The 20,690-nt window shown below is 39.5% G+C and overlaps 6 protein-coding genes and 2 non-coding genes across 8 annotated transcripts; 2 read left to right on the top strand and 6 right to left on the bottom strand.

Moving 5' to 3' along the window:
- Positions 1 to 3,414: 3,414 nt before the first annotated feature.
- Positions 3,415 to 3,496, bottom strand: TRNAS-AGA. The gene has a single exon. It is a non-coding gene; the product is annotated as a tRNA-Ser (tRNA).
- A 396-nt stretch (positions 3,497 to 3,892) lies between these two features.
- LOC106403635 (cyclin-A2-3-like) lies at positions 3,893 to 4,896 on the bottom strand. The gene is made up of 4 exons (XM_013844450.3): positions 4,693 to 4,896; positions 4,315 to 4,587; positions 4,024 to 4,158; positions 3,893 to 3,946 (listed from the first exon to the last, which is right to left on the bottom strand). Exons 1-4 carry the CDS (start codon positions 4,894 to 4,896, stop codon positions 3,893 to 3,895), a joined length of 666 nt encoding a protein of 221 aa, XP_013699904.2.
- A 1,506-nt stretch (positions 4,897 to 6,402) lies between these two features.
- Positions 6,403 to 8,887, bottom strand: LOC106405814 (ADP,ATP carrier protein 2, chloroplastic). The gene is made up of 5 exons (XM_013846359.3): positions 8,005 to 8,887; positions 7,671 to 7,925; positions 7,453 to 7,596; positions 7,028 to 7,375; positions 6,403 to 6,947 (listed from the first exon to the last, which is right to left on the bottom strand). Exons 1-5 carry the CDS (start codon positions 8,755 to 8,757, stop codon positions 6,618 to 6,620), a joined length of 1,830 nt encoding a protein of 609 aa, XP_013701813.1. The 5' UTR covers positions 8,758 to 8,887; the 3' UTR covers positions 6,403 to 6,617.
- A 419-nt stretch (positions 8,888 to 9,306) lies between these two features.
- On the bottom strand, positions 9,307 to 13,840 carry LOC111208234 (putative nuclease HARBI1). The gene is made up of 3 exons (XM_048766410.1): positions 13,088 to 13,840; positions 12,901 to 12,969; positions 9,307 to 11,224 (listed from the first exon to the last, which is right to left on the bottom strand). Exon 3 carries the CDS (start codon positions 10,714 to 10,716, stop codon positions 9,394 to 9,396), a length of 1,323 nt encoding a protein of 440 aa, XP_048622367.1. The 5' UTR covers positions 10,717 to 11,224; positions 12,901 to 12,969; positions 13,088 to 13,840; the 3' UTR covers positions 9,307 to 9,393.
- Positions 11,486 to 12,373, bottom strand: LOC106358685 (glutathione S-transferase T3-like). The gene has a single exon (XM_013798501.2). It carries the CDS (start codon positions 12,371 to 12,373, stop codon positions 11,486 to 11,488), a length of 888 nt encoding a protein of 295 aa, XP_013653955.2.
- An 836-nt stretch (positions 13,841 to 14,676) lies between the features above and the next one.
- On the top strand, positions 14,677 to 14,748 carry TRNAW-CCA. The gene has a single exon. It is a non-coding gene; the product is annotated as a tRNA-Trp (tRNA).
- Positions 14,749 to 14,856: 108 nt separating this feature from the next.
- On the top strand, positions 14,857 to 18,265 carry LOC106406808 (periodic tryptophan protein 2). The gene is made up of 7 exons (XM_013847545.3): positions 14,857 to 16,165; positions 16,256 to 16,507; positions 16,587 to 16,679; positions 16,781 to 17,152; positions 17,235 to 17,579; positions 17,641 to 17,868; positions 17,967 to 18,265. The coding sequence occupies exons 1-7, from the start codon at positions 14,981 to 14,983 to the stop codon at positions 18,123 to 18,125; spliced, it is 2,634 nt and encodes an 877-aa protein (XP_013702999.1). The 5' UTR covers positions 14,857 to 14,980; the 3' UTR covers positions 18,126 to 18,265.
- LOC106406809 lies at positions 18,248 to 19,869 on the bottom strand. The gene is made up of 2 exons (XM_013847546.3): positions 19,635 to 19,869; positions 18,248 to 19,205 (listed from the first exon to the last, which is right to left on the bottom strand). Exon 2 carries the CDS (start codon positions 19,195 to 19,197, stop codon positions 18,457 to 18,459), a length of 741 nt encoding a protein of 246 aa, XP_013703000.2. The 5' UTR covers positions 19,198 to 19,205; positions 19,635 to 19,869; the 3' UTR covers positions 18,248 to 18,456.
- Positions 19,870 to 20,690: the final 821 nt, after the last annotated feature.

Here is a 20,690-nt window from a genome sequence, read left to right as displayed (position 1 = left end):
CAAAGACTGGTGATTAGAGATAAGAACATTACAAAAAACGTTTAAAGAAAATCATAATGCCTCTCCTTGTCTTTAATGGTGATGTCAAAAATATTAGCAAAGTTTTGTCTCAAACAATGCGGTTACAACTTATAAATTAAAACCAATTGTCGAAAGGAATTGGAAAGCCTGCAAACGGGCCAATTAAAATGGTTAAGATATCATATCGTTAACAGGTTTGAGAACATATAGAAAAATCGCTTAATCTTTTTCTGCTAAATTATTTTAAATTTCTATACAAATTTGTAAATATTTAGTTTATTTTCAATAAAAAAATGACTTTATTTCTGGTGGTCTATCCACGCTAGCAGACATTATTTCATTGTTATTTGAAGAATTTGATGTTTTGCAGTGAGTATGCAAGATTGCGAAGTTGATTTATGGCATATAAAATTAGCCAGCTTAATATATGCATATTTAGAGAAGTTCTTTAGTTGAGATAGGAAATTCAAAAATAATTCATTTGTTGTTGGTTATTATACAGAAGAACTGGCTACAGCTCCATGTGGTTATCATTTATAAAAGAATACATAGAATTCATGATGATGAGACAGAAGGAAAAACACCAGAATCAATCATATATCAAGAAATAATGAACACTTCAGTCATCATTGAGCTTCTCCGCCAAGATCTCAACTGAAAAGATAGCAATTGACCTCAAAAGCTTCACCCATCTTAAGAAATTTACTTTTTAATCTTTCACCAAAATAGAAGATAATAAAATACATATATCTTTGCCGGGAGTATTATTTTAGATCACAATCCAAACTTTAGTATAAATATATATTTTTCTTCAAATCATTCCATGTAAAAATATTCTTGGCTAGGTAGATCAACAAAACAAAATAAAACAATAGAGGCAGAACCAACGTCAAATATAAAAATAAGCAGATGAGAACGTATAAACTACATATAGAATTTAGACTCTAACTTGCAAGCGTCTATGGCGAGGAAATTTATATACATTAAGAAAGCAGTCAAACTCCTGCAATAGAAAAAAGGCTGCACTTTTACTGTCTAAGAAGCTAAGAGTAGAAAATAAGAAGTTAACCTTCTCCCCATAGTTGGGATCAACAACAAACTCCTCAATGACAAACTATCGTGTTAAGATATCTCCCTAGTTGCGCAAAATATGATCCTCTTGAACACCATAGACTTTTCGTGAGGCTCCAGCCCAGTGAGAAATCCAAGCTTTATTTGCTTTGTTGGATCAATAGACTTCTCCTGTTAAGAAGGACAACTTGTAAGGCTATTTGCAGAAAACACAACTTAAAAGGTAAAACAGTCGCAAATCTCGTACTTCCTGCAGAAAGAGCCTCGAGAGCGTCTTCACCCACTTGTTATGATTCTATCTACCTCTGTTGAGTGGTAACACTTTTATATGCTGAAGCAAAAAGATCACCAGCCTAGAAAACTCACAACAGACACATGAATGCATGAGATACATATCCAATACTTTAAGATAACAGTTTAAATATGTAATTAGCATAATGAAAGTCATGTATAGTCAAGTCACTTAAATTGTACTGACCAAAGATCATCTATAATACTATATTTTACATAACCACGATTCACAAAGCTGTCAAATTAGTTATGAACCAAATGACTACTCTCTCTCATATTACCTTGTCAAGAAGGAGCTTGTACTCCAGAAGTTACATTGTGAGAGCGCTGTTTCTGGAGCACAATCATTGGAGTTGATAAGATTTATAAGATACTGCTCAAGTACGACTTTGGATCTTCTTGTTAAGGGAGTCAACGAAAATGGGTACATAAACTACAAAAAAGGATATAAAGATTTAACCTTTTTGGATTTCTAGAGTTGTCGAACCCGAAGCGAACGCATGAGGAGCGATTTCCACCATGTCGGAATCCATTGACGACGTTCCTGAAGATTGATTCTTTATGCCTCACAAAAAAAAAACAGATGCAAAAGTGATTCAAAGAGCCGATATAACAATTGCATATGTAAAAGTTCAACTCGAACCGTTTCAGAGATTTGAAAGAAGCTAAGACGTTTTCAAGCGCCGCAGAAAGAAGGAGAGAGGCGACCTACGTTTCTTTGCTTCATTAGATTTAGGGTTATCGAGGTTGGGCCGACGGACCGCATACATAATCAGAAAGTAGTAGCCCAAAACATTATAGATATTCCCCTAACGATAAAAGCCCAACAAATTCTCAGATTAAATGAAGTGGTGCGTTTAATACAGCCGGGACACGTGTCGGCCTGTCAGACATCGACTTTTCACGTGGCAAAGCAGGAGTGAGGCGAACATTTTTTATATATATAGATATGTTGAGTTGTTTTGATTTTATTGACGTGAATTATAATTGTAAGAGCATGTGATCGATCCTTTAATCTAGTATTTCATCCATTCCATAGTGTCAGATACTTATTGGTATCTACAAATCTTTGCTCAAAAAAAGAAGATCTAAATCATGTATTAAAATAATATAATTGCATGTTATCGCTTATTATATTGAAGAGAGAAAGAGAAGGGAGGGATCACGGGGTACTAGCGCAGTAGTACTGCACCGACCAAAGCAAATGACCTTGCAAGAGTTAAGGAGCGGTCCCATGATATTCCTGCGGGTAAGTTGGGGACCATTACCACCTCAAATAGATTGTGACACTTGGGTTGGTGGGTGCATACCCCCGCCCTCGTGACCCAACGTTCAATATCTCTCTCTAAACAATTCATCTGGTTCGGTCTCACCGACGCAAGTCCTGGCTAACTTGTTTTCTCGTTTGTCTTGACAGGTTCATACACAACTAGTTCATTTATTTTAAAATGTCATTGTTATAAACAAAATTGACTCATAAATTCAATTGTTTACTAAAATTTTAGAATCGTAATAGCTTGTTTTTCTGGTGTATCCTCAAATTAAATATAATTTTTTGCTTAAAAACCTCAAATGTTTGTCCCTCTTGTATTGTTTCATAGTTTATCAAAGAAAGGGAAATGACAGATAATATATGGAATATTCGAGATTCGTTGGCATTTGAAGAGATGCCCACCAAACCATTTTTGTTTATTTTAGACCTAACGTCGATGTCGTTATCGTTTTATGTGGGCCTCTATCTTCTCATTTATAGACACTTGAACGGTTGAACCAAATGTTTTGTTTTTTTTTTTTTTTTTTTTGTAAAAGGGCTTGGTTGAACCAAATGTTGTAGTGCATGAAAATACAACAAGTATAGCAACACACGTACATAAACAACCACGTAGGTGAAAACAATGGAGTTTACAGGGCCAGTGTGGGCATGATAGTCAACCGAAATGCCAAAAAAAAAGAAGGAAGAAAATAAAAATCGTGAACGGCATGATAGTCAACTGAAATGCCAAAAAAAAAAAGAAGGAAGAAAATAAAAATCGTGAACGGCAGGATTCGAACCTGCGCGGGCAAAGCCCACATGATTTCTAGTCATGCCCGATAACCACTCCGGCACGTCCACTTTTTGTAATACTAATCATGAAGGATATCTGACGAACTAAACCGGAACGAGAAACAAGTCAAACCAAAAATAACCTTTTGTTATCGAATAGATGAAACCGGGTCTGGTTACAAACCATAGATCAAATTAAGCCAAAATTTAATCAGGTAATTATGCTTGAATTGAAATTAAGAAGAGTTTGAACTCCACCAAGAGCAGAACAAGCCAAAGCCTTGACCAATAAATTGGACAAACAAATGGTAAAAAAGGATAATTAACAAACACTTGAATAGAGAGGCTTGTGGGAACTTGTTTTATGAACAAAATTGTAAGTTTGTAACATATTAAAGAAGATGAACTGGACCACCATCAATGTTACTAAATCTATTATTGGTAGAAACGTTCGGTTTAAGCCCTTCAGAATAGTGTGTCAAGTAATTTAGGAGATGTGAGTACCGCCACAAATTTGAACTGCGAATCCAAAAGAGTCTTATGAGAATGGATACCAAACCGGGTTTAGTATGTGGTCTAAGTGTATATCAACTTACTTTCTCTTGCTTATACTTCATGCGTACAGCGCTCAACGGGCAACCTTTGGTGTTAAGCTGCAGATCTTGTAACGCATAAACAGATGCTTTCAGATCTGAGGCTTTGTACGTTGTGTAATGCTCAAGTGTTGGATTCTGCTAGGAAAAAAAAGAAGTTAAAGTTATGGAACTAAACTGTGTCTGCATATAGAAGAAGCAACATTACAGACCCATGGGTGGTGGTTAGATTGGTCATCGCTGCTTCAGCTGTTTTTCTTTAACTTCTTTTTTTTGACGTTAATAGACTATCACTTTTTGAAGTTTATCACGCAGGCTGTAGTAGATTTCAGGGGCATAGAGGCAGCAGAGTAAAGGATCCTTGTCATCTGAATCAATGTCTATGAATTTTGGGATATCAGGTGTGTCATTTGTGCCTTTACAAAGAGACATGCTTCCTGCTGTCACTGATACAGCTTCAGCTTTTGCATCGGTCTTGGACTGAAGTTTTGTGATTTCTGAAGTAACACAAGATGATGCCAACTGAGATGTACCCCGTCCTTTCTTTACCTGCTTGATGTTTTTGGCCTGAAATGACAATAAACATGTTAAAGAGATGCAAATTTTACTCATACAAGATCTTCACAGGAAGGAAAGCATTAGCACAAAAGAACATTATGCACTTTTAACAACCTCAAGTTTAGGTGCATTGAAGGTAACATTTGAGATATCCCCTAGAACTGCTCGCCTCTTCTTCTTATTGGGTGCAGTTACGTTCTTATCCTCAGAGGCTGGTCTTTTAGTGTTTGCTCTCTGTTGATTCTGTGTAGTAGAAGCGCGCAAAGCAGAGGCAAGGGAACGAGTGAAAGGACGAGAGACGGCATTATCCTTCACCATGTTTAAAACCACCCACTAGAAGACACAGCCTTAAAGTCTTGAGTCCTATGACTTCATCATCTTCCTTCAATCTCTGAAACTGAAGTCAAGAGAACACAAATCATTAAGGCAAAAGACAGATCACTATACAAGATAGATCACTCATCTGCAACAATGCATATAAGTATATACTAGATAGTAACCCGCGCAAAACGCGGAATAAGATGTCTATATTAATGTTAAAATTATATATTATGATTATGTATAATATAAGGTATACTTTAAACGATAAGTCAGATAGAACTAAATGTATGATTATTATCAGGGGTGAAGCCAGATATTTTTTATAATGGGTTCACTAATATTAAAATTTAATATATGGTGTTTACAAGTTTTAGAAGAAGCTTTGGAAAATATTTTTTTTTCATATTTCGCCTATCACGTTGTAGTAGTTATGGACTTAGGGGTTTAATACATAAAATCGAAAAAAGTGGATCAATAAGCAAAACAATAACTGTGTGAAATAAAAAAAAGTATAGCTCCTTTAAATTTAGAAAACATAGTTGCATAATAAAAGAAATTGAAGGTTATTTGACCATCTAAATTGTAAAGGTTGTTTCAGATGCGACCAGCACGTGAGACTTGCTGGTGGTTCGTTCCTGGAATTTTCTTCTCATCTTCAAGGTCGTCTAATGCAGAGCTCTCATGGTGGCGAAGGTGGTGACACTCGCATGCTTATATTGCTTGCTCGAAAACACTAATACTCTAAGCCGAGACGATTTACAGTGATTCAGTCTCTTCGAAACAGAGATCACCTCATCGAGCAGTAACAAAACCGAATACGACACATTTATCTAGAAATAGATTTTCAACGTCCTCTTTCAGCAATGAGAGGCGGTTCTCAAGAACGTGAGTGCTCTGCTAAATGCATGAAAGCACGTATGGAGAAAATGATTTTTTTCATTAACACTTGGCATCATACTAAAATTTCATTGCTTTGTCGTCTCTACGGATCTGTCAACTTAATAGCGATAGATCAGATGGGTTAGCGTTTTTTTAACAAAAACGTATAAAGAAATAAAGAATCTTAATTGATGCTATGATTATATTGTTGGAGTATCAAACTTTCTCTTGGCAAGCACACACATTTTCTCGGGAAAACGAATCAGATAGTGATAAATCTTTGTAAACCCATGAATCAGAGCTGAAACCCTATTGATTCACTTCCTTTTCTTCACATTCTAGTTAAGGACAATAATGCAGGTACGGGGATGGACAAGCATGAGCATAAATTTCAAAATTTTATTAGAAAATTAAGTTAAAAGATTGAGACTGGACCTGAGAAGCTCCAGAAAGTTCTTCAGAAGCTTGATCAGATCGAGGGAGATGGTGAATCCGCTCTTGGGAAAAGAGAGCGTCTTTGGTGGTGAACGAGAGAGAGACTAGTGTGTTAGTGTAGGAGTGACCTTAGCCATAGTTTAGAACCCTAATTACATTGTCACTGTAATGAATTGAGTAGAATCAAGATGGTTTAAAACGTTGTCTCAAATGAGATTATTCATAAGATTATCGAATTTATAAATTCAGTAATGCTATTTGGTATCAAGAGAACCAAAAACAAAGCAGGACTTAACGGTTGACTTTAAAGTCTTCTCACTATCAAAATCTTGTTCCAGCCAAAACCTTAAAAACAACTCACGTGACACAATCTCTCAATTATCTTTTATATCCGTCATCATCGTCTAAATGCTACTCGGGGAAGATGTCTCCGGTAGCTGGCTCGTAGATTCTCCTGACGCCGCTTCTTCCGAGGACACAACAGGAATCTTGAGCGATGCAGCTCTCTCCATCTCCTTCTCAAGCTCTTCTTCAGACATCAAAGTGTTGAACTGTCCCTCCAGAGACTTCGCAGCGGCTAGCCAAGCAGTGACTATACCTAGCAAGATGACTCCAAGGTAAGGAGTGGAGCTTGCCAGTGAGCCGAACGTAAGGATCATAAACTGCTGGATTAGTGCACCGCCTGATTTCCCCAATGGGTTGCAAACAACATCAATTGCAGCTTTGCCTTTAACCTACAAACCGCTTACACTTGTTAAAAAACAAAGATCATAAGAATGTAACTACTTGTCTTAAAGAGAGAAAGGAGCCAAACCTTGGTGTCCTCATCCAATGGGATATAAGCCATTTCTTTGCAAGGATCGAACAAGCTGTACTTGGCGCTCTTGCTGAAGATATTCTGTAAGGCACCAACGTACACTGCTGCCAGCAGCGGTGTCATACCAAGCTTGGCAACCAGTGGCGCAAATGGGCCACCAAAGAGTATCAGAGAGAAGAAGGCAACTCCGGTCAGTAACAGAACGGTTGGCGTGATCTTCGCAGCTACTCCCCATCCATACTTGTTGAATACGTATTGACTGAGAAGCATCATTGTGAATGTTGCAATACCAGTGCAGGTAGAGAAGTCACCCATAAATGCTGAGTACTCGTTCGGACTAGGGAACTGTTAAAAGAAAAGGATTGTTAGAAGCTAAGATGAAAGCTTAGTAGTAGAAACTATTAAACTTCTCCATTTCTCACCTGAGCTTTAAGCTTTGACTTCCATGTGACTTCAACAAGGTTGATACTAATTCCATATGCAACAACCAAAGTAGCGAGATCCCTGATGTACGGTGATGAAACCAGGAACTTCAAGCTCTCCATCATTCCCATTTGTGGTTTCACCTGTAACACAGAATCACAAGAAACCTCATAAGCTATCCCATTAGTACTTTGTATGTTTTCATTCATATAATTACCTTCTTCTTCTTGCTACGGGTAGGGAGGGGGACGTATCGATTGACCCACCAGTAGAGGAAACAGATGGCTAAGCCCATCCCCACAACAATACTCATCATGGCTTTCAATGAAACAGCCCAACCATCAACTCCAGGACCAAGATTTTTCCTCATATTAGAGAAATACTTGACAGTTCTTCCTGAGAAAATAAGTGCAACATTGGCACCTAGTCCAAACAAAGGATAGAACTTTTTGGCTTCATCAACAGTAGTGATCTACCACCAAAAAGATTGCATACACTAGTCAATATACAAATACAAGATAGTGATGGATTCAAAAGGGTTCTATAATCACCTGATTGGCGAATCCCCAGAATAGAACTGAAACCACAACGCTACCCCAAAGCTCAGCCATGACATAGAACAAACAGAAACTCCAAATCCTCAGGATCGCGAGAGGGCCCATGAACCTAGGCCCGAGCGTCGCGAGGAGCTTATCAGCAAGAGCCTCGGGGTGAATCATGTTGCTGAGAGGGTACATGACGAAACCAAAGGCTCCGAAGTAGGCGATGAAAGGGATGATAACAGTGTAAAAGAGAGCCTTTTTGGAGAGAACATTTGAAAGCTTAGTGTACAGCAACATGAAGCCAATAGCCATAGGGAGATTCACCCACGTCTTGAGAAAGGGTATGATCTCGGCGGAGCTTCCTTTCGCCGTCACCACCAGGACGTCTTTGGTGTCTCTGAGGATTGTGTAGTTGAAGAGGATGCAGAAGAACATTAGCCCTAAAGGGATAATCTTTTTCAGAGTCGTGACCTCGACGCCGAAGATGTTCGGCGTCGTCACCGAGTCTCCTTCTCCGGCGGCGGACTCCGCCTTGCAGATGAAGCCTCTGTTTCTCTCCTTGTGGGAAATCGAAATCGTGAGTGGGTTTCGGTGAAAGGATTGAACTTTGGTGTGGCCATTAGAGGAAATTGATAAGGGAGGTAGGTTTCTGGTGAAAAGTCTTTGCTTTAAGGCGGGGGAAGGTGGGAGGAGAGTTCTGGCGGCTACGATGGGTTTGGTGGGTAAAGAGAGGATTCCTCTCGGTTGGATTAGACCTTCCATCTCTCTATCTCTCTCTCTCTCGCAAACTCAGCTAAAACCCAGAGAGAAAAGGAGATGGGAAAGGAGGAGAGGGGATAGAGAGAGATGATAAGGTGTGGAGGCTCTGTGTAGAGAAGGAAGAGTGTTGTTTAATATTAAAGACAGTCGCAAAATATCTCAAAAGGGCGGATTCTTTTTTGAGTAATTGCACTGCAGACCCATTCATTCTTAAAGAGTTTACACATCGGACCCTCATAATCTGATTGTTGTGCATTGCGTACCTTTATTATGTTCTGCTTACTAGTTACTACTTACTAGTTACTACTATAAAAAAACAAGTTTGCAACTTGCTAAAGAGTGTCCTTTTTGGCCTCTTAGAGCAACATTAACCCTATTACCCCAAAAGGGGTTCTTAATGCTTTTTTTATTAATTAATTGTACTTTTTTTTACCTAAGAACTTGAGTTAAAAAACAATTAGAAATGTGTCCTCCAATGGTAGTTTCTTAATTAGGGATTCTTATTTTTTTTAAAAAAATAAAATTTATTTATTAAATAAAACATAATAAAAGAGGACATTTTAAATGTAGATTTTGAATTAAAAAAAAAACAAGGATTACTATAATAAACGAGAATAATTTGAAAGAAACATTCCGAATTCAGTTGTTGTCTTCACCACGTCCAAATTTACTCCATAAATGTTCAACCAAATCATGTTTGAGTTGTTGATGCATTTGTCTATCACGAATTCTAGTTCGAACACCCATCATATTGGCGATATTTGTAGGCATATCCGTAGAATAATCGAGATCGACATGTGAACTTCCGGTCTCTTCTCCGTGTTCGAACTCTGAAACATTAAAGTGAGCATATCCAGCTCGTTCGTCCTCGACTATCATATTATGGAGTATGATACATGCTCTCATAATCTTTCCAATTTTTGCTTTATCCCAAAAAAGCGCGGGGTTTTTAACAATGCCAAATCGAGCTTGCAAGACTCCAAAAGCACGCTCGACATCTTTTCGGACAGCTTCTTGATGTTGAGCAAATAAAACCGCTTTCGGCCCTTGTGGCATTGAAATAGATTGAATAAAAGTTGCCCATTTCGGATAAATACCGTCGGTGAGATAGTAACCCAAATGATAGTCTCTTCCATTGACAGAGAAAGTCACTTGCGGAGCTTGACCTTGTATTATGTCATCAAAAACGGGTGAGCGATCAAGAACATTTATATCATTTAAGGTACCTGGAGGTCCAAAAAAGGCATGCCATATCCATAGATCATATGAAGCAACCGCTTCTAAAACAATCGTGGGTTTTCCCGAACCACGTGAATATTGCCCTTTCCAAGCGGTGGGACAATTCTTCCACTCCCAATGCATACAATCGATGCTTCCTATCATCCCGGGAAATCCACGGAACTCGCCAACTTCAAGTAGACGTTGAAGATCAGCCGGTGTTGGTCTTCTGAGGTACTCATTGCCGAATAAATTTATTATTCCGTCCACAAAATGTTCCACACATGACCGAGTAGTAGTTTCACCGATTCGGATGTATTCGTCAACAGCATCAGCCGCAGTACCATATGCCAAGACACGAATGGCTGCTGTACACTTTTGAAGTGGAGAGAGACTAAGCCTTCCGAGAGCATCTTTCTTTTGTCGAAAGAATTCAACTTCATTAGAGAATCGATCAACAATACGCATGAACAATGGCTTGTTCATTCTAAATCGGCGTCGGAATATATTTTGAGGATATGTTGGAGTATCACTGAAATAATCATTCCATAAACGTACATCGCCTTCTTCACGATTTCTTTCGATGTGAACTCGTTTTTTTCTTTTTTTCCTTGTATCTTCTTGAACGGCAGAAGTTAAGGCTAATTCCTCGAACGTTTGATCAAAATATTGATTGCAATAATTATCAAAATATTGATCAAAATCTTCTACTTCCTCAGGAGTGTTATGAGAAGAAGAAGCCATAGAATTTGTTTTTTTTTGGTGATGATCGAGTGTTATGGAGAGAGTTTTTTTTGGTGATGATCGTGAGTGTTTAAGGAGAGAATGGATTTGTTATGGGTCTGGTACGAAGGGATTTGTTATCAAGGAGAAGAGAGGAAACTGATCAGAATGGAAGGCGATTGCTTTGCAAACAAGTGTGTTTGTGATTTAATATGAATGGAAGGCGAGTGTTCGTGATGATGATATGCATACAATGCAATGCTTTATATAGAGCAAGAGAGAAGAGTGACACAATCATCTACCAAAATCGTGACACATACATACAAATCACAAGAATCCAAAACACAAAAAAAATCGTGACACATACATACAAATCAGAAGAATCCAATACACATACCTAGAATTCTCGTGACAGAAACATACAACACTCGTGACTACAATATTATACATTAAACATACTGCTTGCAACACTCGTGACTATAACATACAACTTGCATTTTGTCTCCTTCGTTTCCTGCCTTTTTTCACTCTGCACACGACAAGACAGAGAACATGGTTTATTATAAAAGAATGGATCACATACAACGCGAAACATATCACAAGAACATGAAGAACATTTTATTATAAAACATGACACAGATCATAACATGACACAGACAGAACACGAACGAATCAAAGATACATAAACAGAACACAACATATCACAAGAACATGAAGAAGACACAGACACTCGATTTAAAGACATAACAGAACAGGATATGAACAAGACACGGCCACAGAGGCATTCCTACTAGTTATCCAGCATCTCTGTAAGAAGCTTAGCCTTTAGTGCTTCTTCATTTTGAGAAAGTGTCTCATTTTTTAAAATGAGACTTTTAAGCAGATCCATTTTGGAAAGTCTCTCTTGCAGGGCCAAGTCCTTCTCTTTAATAGAGCACATGGCCTGAAACTTTAACGCATCCTCTTTCTGTACTACCAGTTTCTTTGCAGAAGCTGCTTTCGCAGCCTTGACACCCGCTGGACGTTTAGTAGGTTCCTCATCTAGATTGATAGTTGCTTGAGAGCTTGCTGTTTCCGCTCCATCCTCACACTTTCTCTTCTTAGCGCTTCCACCAAGCTTACTAGTAGCATGCTCACACCATTTCTGGTCATAGCGGAGCTCCTCCCAAGCATGGTGAAGGTTAAACTTAAGCTTGTGATCGTTGAAAAAGATCTTGTGTGCCAGTTTCACAACATCACTCTCACTCTGCCCACTTGTCTTCTGTCTTGTTGCAGCCTCATAGGATCCACAGAACTTGCACACAAGATCGTTCAGCTTCTGCCACCTCTGCTTACACTGAAGAGGTTCTCGCTTATCACCCTTTTCCACCTTTGGTGAAGCTTCATAGTACGATGCAATGCGGCTCCAGAAAGCACCGGCTTTCTGCTCATTGCTGACGACAGGATCCTTACTGGTATTTAACCAGGCGCTAATGAGTACAAGATCATCAGCGGGAGTCCACTTCTTCCTTTCTTTGCGCTGGGTATGTGAGTCTTCACAGAAGCTTGATGTCTCAGTACCTTGGGAAGTAAAGACAGGGCGCTGCGAAGAACCGAATTCATCAGGGGGAAAATCTTGTTGACTGTTAAGCAGATCAACAAAATTAGGGCCCTGGCTATATGGATTATAGGAATCCATATTCTAATTTCAGAACAAAGAGAGGAGAAGATGTTGGAAGATAAAGAGAAGAAACAGAGTTGAGAGATGAAAAGAAGAAGATGTTCGAAGATGAAAAGAAAGACAAGAATGATACTCGAATTTAAAGATGAAAAGAAAGACAAGAATGATACTCGAATTTAAAGAAGATGAGACCAAGCATTGAGGTGAGTTGAACTGAAAGAAACATTTAACTCACCAAGCATACTCGATTGATACTGAACTGACATATAGCTAACATATTTATTACTTAACCATCACCTAAAGTAACACTAAAACTAGCATTTAACTCACCAAGCATACAACTTTATACAGAGACCAAGCATTGAGGTGAGTTGACATATATCTAACAAGCATTCAGTTCTATCCACTATTGAAACATTAATCAGACGCATTCATCACACATTTTAACTCTAACCACAACCTAATTCTCACAACCAGATAATCTTAAACTCTATCAACTACTACCAAACGCAATCAATCGAACGCTTTTAGGAATTGAACGTTACCTGGACTAGCAATCAGGAGCAGCTTCAGACACTTCCAAGCTACTCTCCTCTGCTCCGCCTCTTTGTTCCCTGCAATATAAGCCCACAAAATTAAATTAAAACTTGTGGAAACTATTAACTTGCACGACAATAAACAAGCATCTACCAAATAGTATATGCATTTTTCAATTAACAAAGGAAAGTGTACCTTCAAGAGTAGAAGCCGTTCTTGTTCTCAGGATCAGTGACATCAATCTGATGAACAAGAACGTTGTCCTCTATTATCTTCTCAGTCACTCAACAGTTTCAATTGCTCCGGTAACTACAAAAATAACAGAGAAATAGAATCAGAGACATCAAACGATTTGAAGAAAGATAGAGGAATCGAGGGACTCGCCGTGGAACTGAGAAGATTGGACGAATCGATCGACAGAGGAATCGAGGTAGAGAAGGATCGAGGGACAGAGGAATCCAGAAAGATCGAGGGACAGAGAAATTGTCGGCCTTGGTTGTGGGTTTCCATCGGTGTTGTGTTTCGATCCTTTCTCTGTCACGGAGAACACGAGAAGACAGAGAGACAGTGGTGGTGGAGGATCGATGGTTGGTTCGAACCTTTCCTCCGAACGGTGGGGGTTTCGATCGGTGGAGGATCAGTGGTCGTTTGGAGGATCGGTGGTGGTTTTGATCGGTGGTGGTTTCTATCGGTGGAGGATCGGTGGTGGTTTCTATTGGTGGTGGTGGCGATGGGTTTCGCCTCTGTCTTTTGAACGGAGAAAACAAGAAGACGCAGCGACGAAGGCAAAAAAAGAAAAGAAAGAAAGAGAAGAAAGAAATAAAAGAAAATAGAAAATATAACTTAATCTACGAAGCTGACACGTGGCTTTAACACCCCACATATAATCGATCACCAAACACCTAAATTAAGGATCGGTAACCCCTTTTTTCTTTTCTTCTGATTTAATTTTAATCACCTTTTTGCCTAAGAAACCTAATAAGGTTTCCCGTTAATGATGGTCTTACCATTGTACTTTATTATAGCATGGGTTTTCAACCACTATGGGACACCAGCGATGGAAACAAAGAGAGATCTAAAATAATCAAATCGATACGTTTGGAAGAAAACGAGGGGCTTTGATTTACGTGCACCAACTTGGTAAATGGCTCAATTGGGTGTTGGGAGACTGTGACGAAATATCCTTCACCCTTCCCTCAATTTTTTAAACACACACTCCAAAATGGGCTACGTGGTTGTCTTCCAAGTCTCCACGTGGCATACAAATCAGTGGTGTCAGTCAGGCTCGGAAAGTCACGTGAAGCCCGGCTTCCATTCTTGCTGGTCCCTCAGTTTCAAAATGTAAATAGTTTAAAATATAAGTTCTTTTGACATTTTGATATATTTTTGTATTTATTGAATATTGTGTAACCAAATAAATAATACAATTTTTTTTTATGGTTAGTTGAATTTAAACTTTAAAATGATATTTTTTTTAAACTACCAAATTTCTTAAAATTGATATTTTTAACTAAAACTAAATTACATTTAGAAACGGAGGGAATATAAACTAATTGAGCTTTATCTTATTAAACCCCATGCAAAAAAGCTATTATCCTTGAGTTAAAACAGATGGTCAATGTTTTTTTTAAATGGATCATATACCTTAAATCACCATGAAATTATCATTGCAGCTCATGAAAAGTCTAAAAATCCTATGTTCCCAACCCTCACGCATGCAGAGATCGTGAACTCTGAACTGTTCTTAGAGATATAAAAATTATAGATGAGATGTTTATCACCAAGGATCCGTGGCGCAATGGTAGCGCGTCTGACTCCAGATCAGAAGGTTGCGTGTTCGATTCACGTCGGGTTCAATCCCCCGAATCTTGGTCCTTTCCTTTTTCAACCTTTTACGGTCTTGAAAGCCCTTTATACAAGCCCACTGGACCTTCATGTTGCCAAGTTCTCCATACAAGCTTTTTTTTTTTTGTAGTTAAACCAATTTTTATTTTTTTGAATCAGAAAAATAATTGATTGAAATTTGAAACCCTCGTTAAACCCTGACGCCGCCAAACCTCGCCGCCGGCCCTTCCACCTCCCAAAGCCATGAACTACCGCTTCCAAAACCTACTCGGCGCACCCTACAGAGGCGGAAACGCCGTCATAACCCAAAACACCCAGCTCATCTCCCCCGTCGGCAACCGCGTCTCCGTCACCGACCTCAACAAGCACCACTCCATCACTCTCCCCCTCAACACCTCCTCCAACATATGCCGCCTCGCCGCCTCCCCCGACGGCACTTTCCTGATCGCCGTCGACGAAAACAGCCGGTGCCTCTTCATCAACGTCCCTCGACGCGCGGTGCTTCACAGGATGAGGTTCGACGGCAAAGTCGGCGCCTTGAAGTTCAGCCCCGACGGTAAGTTCTTCGCCGTGGGGGTAGGGAAGCTGGTTGAGATTTGGGAGTCGCCTGGGTTCAGCCGAGCTGCTTTCGCCTTTAAGAGGGTGAGGACTTTTGCTAATTCTGATGATAAAGTTGTGTCCTTGGAGTGGAGCTTGGACTCTGAGTACTTGCTTGTTGGTGCTAAGGACTTAGCGGCTAGGTTGTTTTGCGTTAGGAAGTTGAAAGGTGTGTTGAATAAGCCTTATTTGTTTCTTGGGCATAGAGACTCTGTTGTGGGTTGCTTCTTTGGTGTTGATAAAGTGAGTAACAAGGTCAACAGGGCGTTCACGGTTGCACGTGATGGTTACATGTTTAGTTGGGGATATAGTGGCAAGGATGAATCAGAAGATGAGCCAATGTCTCCTGATACTCTGGAGAGGGCTGATGAGATTATGGTGGAAAATAAGAAACGAAAAGAGTATGATGGCAGAGGTTGTGAATCAGAGGATGAAGGAGAGGAGTATATGCATAGAGGGAAATGGAGTTTGTTGAGGAAAGATGGGTTTAACCAAGGATCAGCGAAGGTGACAGCTTGTGATTATCATCAGGGGCTAGACATGGTTGTGGTGGGGTTCTCAAACGGTGTTTTCGGGCTTTATCAGATGCCGGATTTCATCTGTATTCATCTGCTGTCTATCTCTAGGGAGAAGCTAACGACAGCTGTGTTTAACGGGCGTGGTAATTGGCTGACCTTTGGTTGCGCAAAGCTTGGGCAGCTGTTGGTTTGGGAGTGGAGATCTGAAAGCTATATACTGAAGCAGCAAGGACACTATTTTGATGTAAACTGCGTCACTTACTCATCTGATTCTCAGTTCTTGGCGACTGGTGCTGATGATAACAAAGTCAAGGTATTAAAATCACAAAGAACTAGCTATTATCTTCTATACCATGCGTAAAGTTAACCAGCCTGTGTTTTATCTAATGTTGCCTTTTTACAGGTGTGGAACGTTGCATCAGGAGCATGTTTCATCACCTTCACGGAGCACAGCAATGCCGTTACTGCTCTTCATTTTATGGCTGACAACCACTCCCTCTTAAGCGCATCTCTGGACGGCACTGTTCGTGCGTGGGATTTTCGAAGGTACAAGAACTACAAAACGTATACAACCCCTACACCCCGGCAGTTTGTTTCCTTAACAGCAGACCCAAGTGGTGACGTCGTCTGTGCTGGGACACTAGACTCATTTGAGGTAATTCTACTTAGGCCTTTGCTGCTTCCAGTCACATACTCACAAATACTGAATCACTTTTTTACTTGCCTGTGTGTAGATTTTTGTCTGGTCCAAGAAGACTGGGCAAATAAAGGATATCCTGAATGGGCATGAGGCTCCCGTTCATGGGTTGATGTTTTCTCCCTTAACGGTAAATAAGCTGTAGTAATCTCATATTATGTTTTGATACAAATACAATTACGGTGTTATAACTTCCATGCCTTATCTAGATCCGTATTTGATTCTCTGCAGCAAATCTTAGCTTCATCCTCATGGGACAATACAGTTCGGTTGTGGGATGTGTTTGCTAGCAAAGGCACAGTGGAAACGTTTCAACACAACCACGATGTTCTAACAGTTACCTTCCGTCCTGATGGCAAGCAGTTAGCCTCGTGTACGCTAGATGGGCAGATCCATTTCTGGGACACTGTTGACGGCGTGTTGATGTACACCATAGAAGGGCGGAGAGATATCGCTGGAGGCCGCAACATGACTGACCGTCGGTCTGCAGCTAATTCAAGCTCTGGGAAGTGCTTTACAACATTATGCTATTCCGCTGATGGAAGCTATATTCTAGCCGCAGGAAATAGCAGATATATTTGCATGTATGACATCTCTGACCAGGTTAGCTAATCAGCTCTTCTTGGCCTCAAAAGTTTGATTGCTTAACAAAGAAACTTAAAGGTCTGCAATATTACTTGTTCAGGTTCTGTTGCGTCGTTTTCAAATATCACATAATCTCTCGTTAGATGGGGTTCTTGACTTCCTGAGCTCCAAGAAGATGACAGAAGCAGGACCAATGGATCTGATTGATGATGACAACAGCGATGAAGAAGACGGCATTGATAAACAGTCTCGGGGGAATTTGGGTTATGATCTGCCTGGATCCAAGCCTAACCGCGGTAGGCCCATTATCAGGACAAAAGGCCTCAGCATAGCCCCAACTGGGAGGAGCTTTGCAGCTGCAACAACGGAAGGAGTTCTCATCTTTTCAATAGACGAGTCCTTCATCTTTGATCCAACCGATCTTGACATAGACGTGACACCAGAGGTGAGGTTTATAGTTCTGATGATAGGTTTTCAAAAGCAAAGTTAATGTGTTGTTTGTGTAGGCGGTTGAGGATGCCATAAAGGATAATGAAGTGAGCAGAGCACTTGCTCTTAGCATGCGTTTGAATGAAGACAGCCTCATAAAGAAATGCATCTTTGCTGTATCTCCAGCAGACATAAAAGCTGTTGCCATGTCTGTCCCTCAAAAATACTTAGAAAGGCTAATGGAAGCTCTGGTGGATCTGCTTGAGAACTGCCCTCATCTTGAGTTCTTACTTCACTGGTGTCAGGTAAGCTCATTTTTCTTCCTTTTTTTTCCGGTTAATCTCTCTACCCAAACTGCTCTTTAGCTGATCAGACTCTTTTGTATGTTCTGGAAATTTGCAAGGTACACGGAAGCTCCATTCAACGAAACTATAGAAACCTACTTCCTGCATTGAAGTCGCTGCAGAAGGCGATCACCAGAGCCCACCAGGATCTGGCAGATATGTGCTCTTCCAACGAGTACACACTGCGGTACTTGTGCTCTGTTCCTAACAGTCACTGATTATGTTTTCTGCACATCATTGAACTAAACTGTCCTCAGAAATTTTCATCTTCCTTTTGAAGGAAACTTTTTTTGGTATAAGAGTGTTTTGAATGCAAATCAAAATGGAGCTAATAACAAAGTATGAAAAAATGTGAATATTTTGCTTTGAACACAATCTTTTGATTGAATATGCGAAACTACAGACACTTGACTACAAACAATATAAAGAAGATTATGCCTAGAAGCAGAGCTGAGTTGTCTCTATAAAAACCTAACCATTATATCAAGAGAGACATCAAAACTTTGATGGAATTCATCATACACTATGCGCTTGGGATCTTCAAGAATTTCAACTGGGATACATGTTCCCATGGGGGTAATTGGCAGCACTAGCTTGCCCCCTTACACCAGTAAAACGATCGATGAAAGCATCAAAGCTGAGATAGGGATGGTGGTGGTGGTGGTGGAGTGGAGGGAACTGATAGAGAGGGCCAGCCAGCAATGATCTCTGTTCCGCTTCCCATCTATGAAGAGCGTTGAGCGTTTCAACGTACTCCGCCTCTCTATCTCTCTGCAGCTGCTCCCACATGTGTTGCTCCGGGTCCATCATTGGCGTTATAAAACCGGGGTGCTCAGCTTTCAAATGAGTCTTGAGCTGAGAATACGTCCCAGAGAAATCGCAGTCGTCCATAGTACAGCACCTAGGTCTCGCGTTCATGAACCTCCGTGCGGAAGTAGACTTCATCGTCCCGTGGACCTCTCCTCTGCAGTACGGACACTTGAGAGTCTTGCTACTGGTCTTCTTGTTTCCGCGGTACTGCTTGAAGCAGTTGGAGTGGCGGGAGCTGGTGTCGCACATGTAAGCACGACATCCTTTGGAGAAGGAAGAGCATTGCAAGAGGACAGCATTGTGCGGCGGCTCCATGCAGATGACACACCTCACATCCTCCCATTCACTCACACTCTCTGACGCAAGAGGAGGTGACTCGGTTTCCTTTTGTTTCTTGCTCCGAGAAGAGCGGATAGGGTAAGGAGATGCCCTGTTGTTTCTGGTGCTTGAAACCGGCGAAACCTGTCTTTCCTTGAGCATCTCTCAGTCTGAAAACAACAAAAAAAGAGATCTATTATAGAGAATGCATAGAAACATGAATCTTTTCCCCTACTGAACGTTACATTATCTACAAATAATAAACAAAATAGCAGCAAGGAAGATTATGATGATGATGATTTTAACTCAAAACAAGCTCAATTAAAATTTGAAACTATTCATTTCATCACAAACAGTTGTAAGACTCCTCGATCCTATAATCAATAAATAATTAAAACATTAGAGTGTGCTGCAGATTTCTAAGCAGGAAACAGATCAATTCGATTGTAATTCAAATACTAGATGCAAATTCTCACGAATATAAAACAAAAACAAACGAGAAATTGATGGCCAGAAATTGATGATCACATCCGTAAACGACGTCGGATCGAGAGATTCATCGCCCACAGAAAGAACAAAATATAATAAAAAAATGTTACCTGGTCGGAGAAATGAAAAGAGGCTTTGAGAGAGAAAAAGTATATCGTAATGAGTTTCGTATGAAACGGTGAAGATGGAGAGAAACAATATTAAAGATTATGGATGCGCGTGCGTGAATGTGAGATTGCTCTTTTCAGACATGACGAAAGTGCCCTGCAGTTCTGTAAGTCCACCTTCTTCTACTTTCCTTTGCCCATTAAAACCCACATTTGTCTTTTTGACTTCTTTTCCGTTACTTTTCCCTTTTAAACGGCTTCTCAAAGTTTTCGAGCTTTTTCTCTTGTTTTGTTTTTGCCACTTTCAATACGTGTCGCACGTAAAACACATTTAGTTCACTCAAATGATAAGCTATTATGGTAAATAATTTTTTCATTCCAAATCTGTTAGAATTTAGAAATAGTTTGTAGATTCAGTCATCTTTTGTTTCTCAGTAAAAACAAACATAATATCTAAAGTCATGTGGTTATCTACTCTCATATCAATTTCACATCTATTGGGATCTGTATAGATGTCTTTTTTGGTAAAAGATCTGTATAGATGTTTGACCCAAAAAAAAGAAGATCTGTATAGATGTTGAAACTAATTCTCTTAACCAGAAAAAAAGATAGCAACAAATCATATAAACCAACCATAACGTTACCTTTTGAATTTTAAATTTATTTTCTGAAAATTTTGAAAATATTTTGATCTTATTTCCAAAACTATGTTTCTTTATTCTCTGAATCATGTCATATATATATATATATATATATATATATATATATATATATATATATATATATATATATATATATATATATATTATCTTTCTTATTAAGTTGGGTGAATGAAAGAAAATATATAATCAAACTAGCTTATATCATATATGTACACGGTCTTTTTCTCCCTGTGAGGTATATGTATATACATATTATCGGTGACATTTGTAAGGAGAATAAGATTACTTACATACATGCAGTCATGCAAATATATAAACGTACATACCATAATCCTTGTATACAGGTGTAAGGAATTAATCTGATTATTGAGCAAATGTAACAATACCATTTTTCTTA

The sequence above is a fragment of the Brassica napus genome, chromosome C8 (assembly GCF_020379485.1).
Source record: "Brassica napus cultivar Da-Ae chromosome C8, Da-Ae, whole genome shotgun sequence".
NCBI lineage: Eukaryota > Viridiplantae > Streptophyta > Magnoliopsida > Brassicales > Brassicaceae > Brassica > Brassica napus.
The sequence above is the reverse complement of the archived record's forward strand: the minus strand, read 5'-3'. Positions and strand labels throughout refer to the sequence as shown.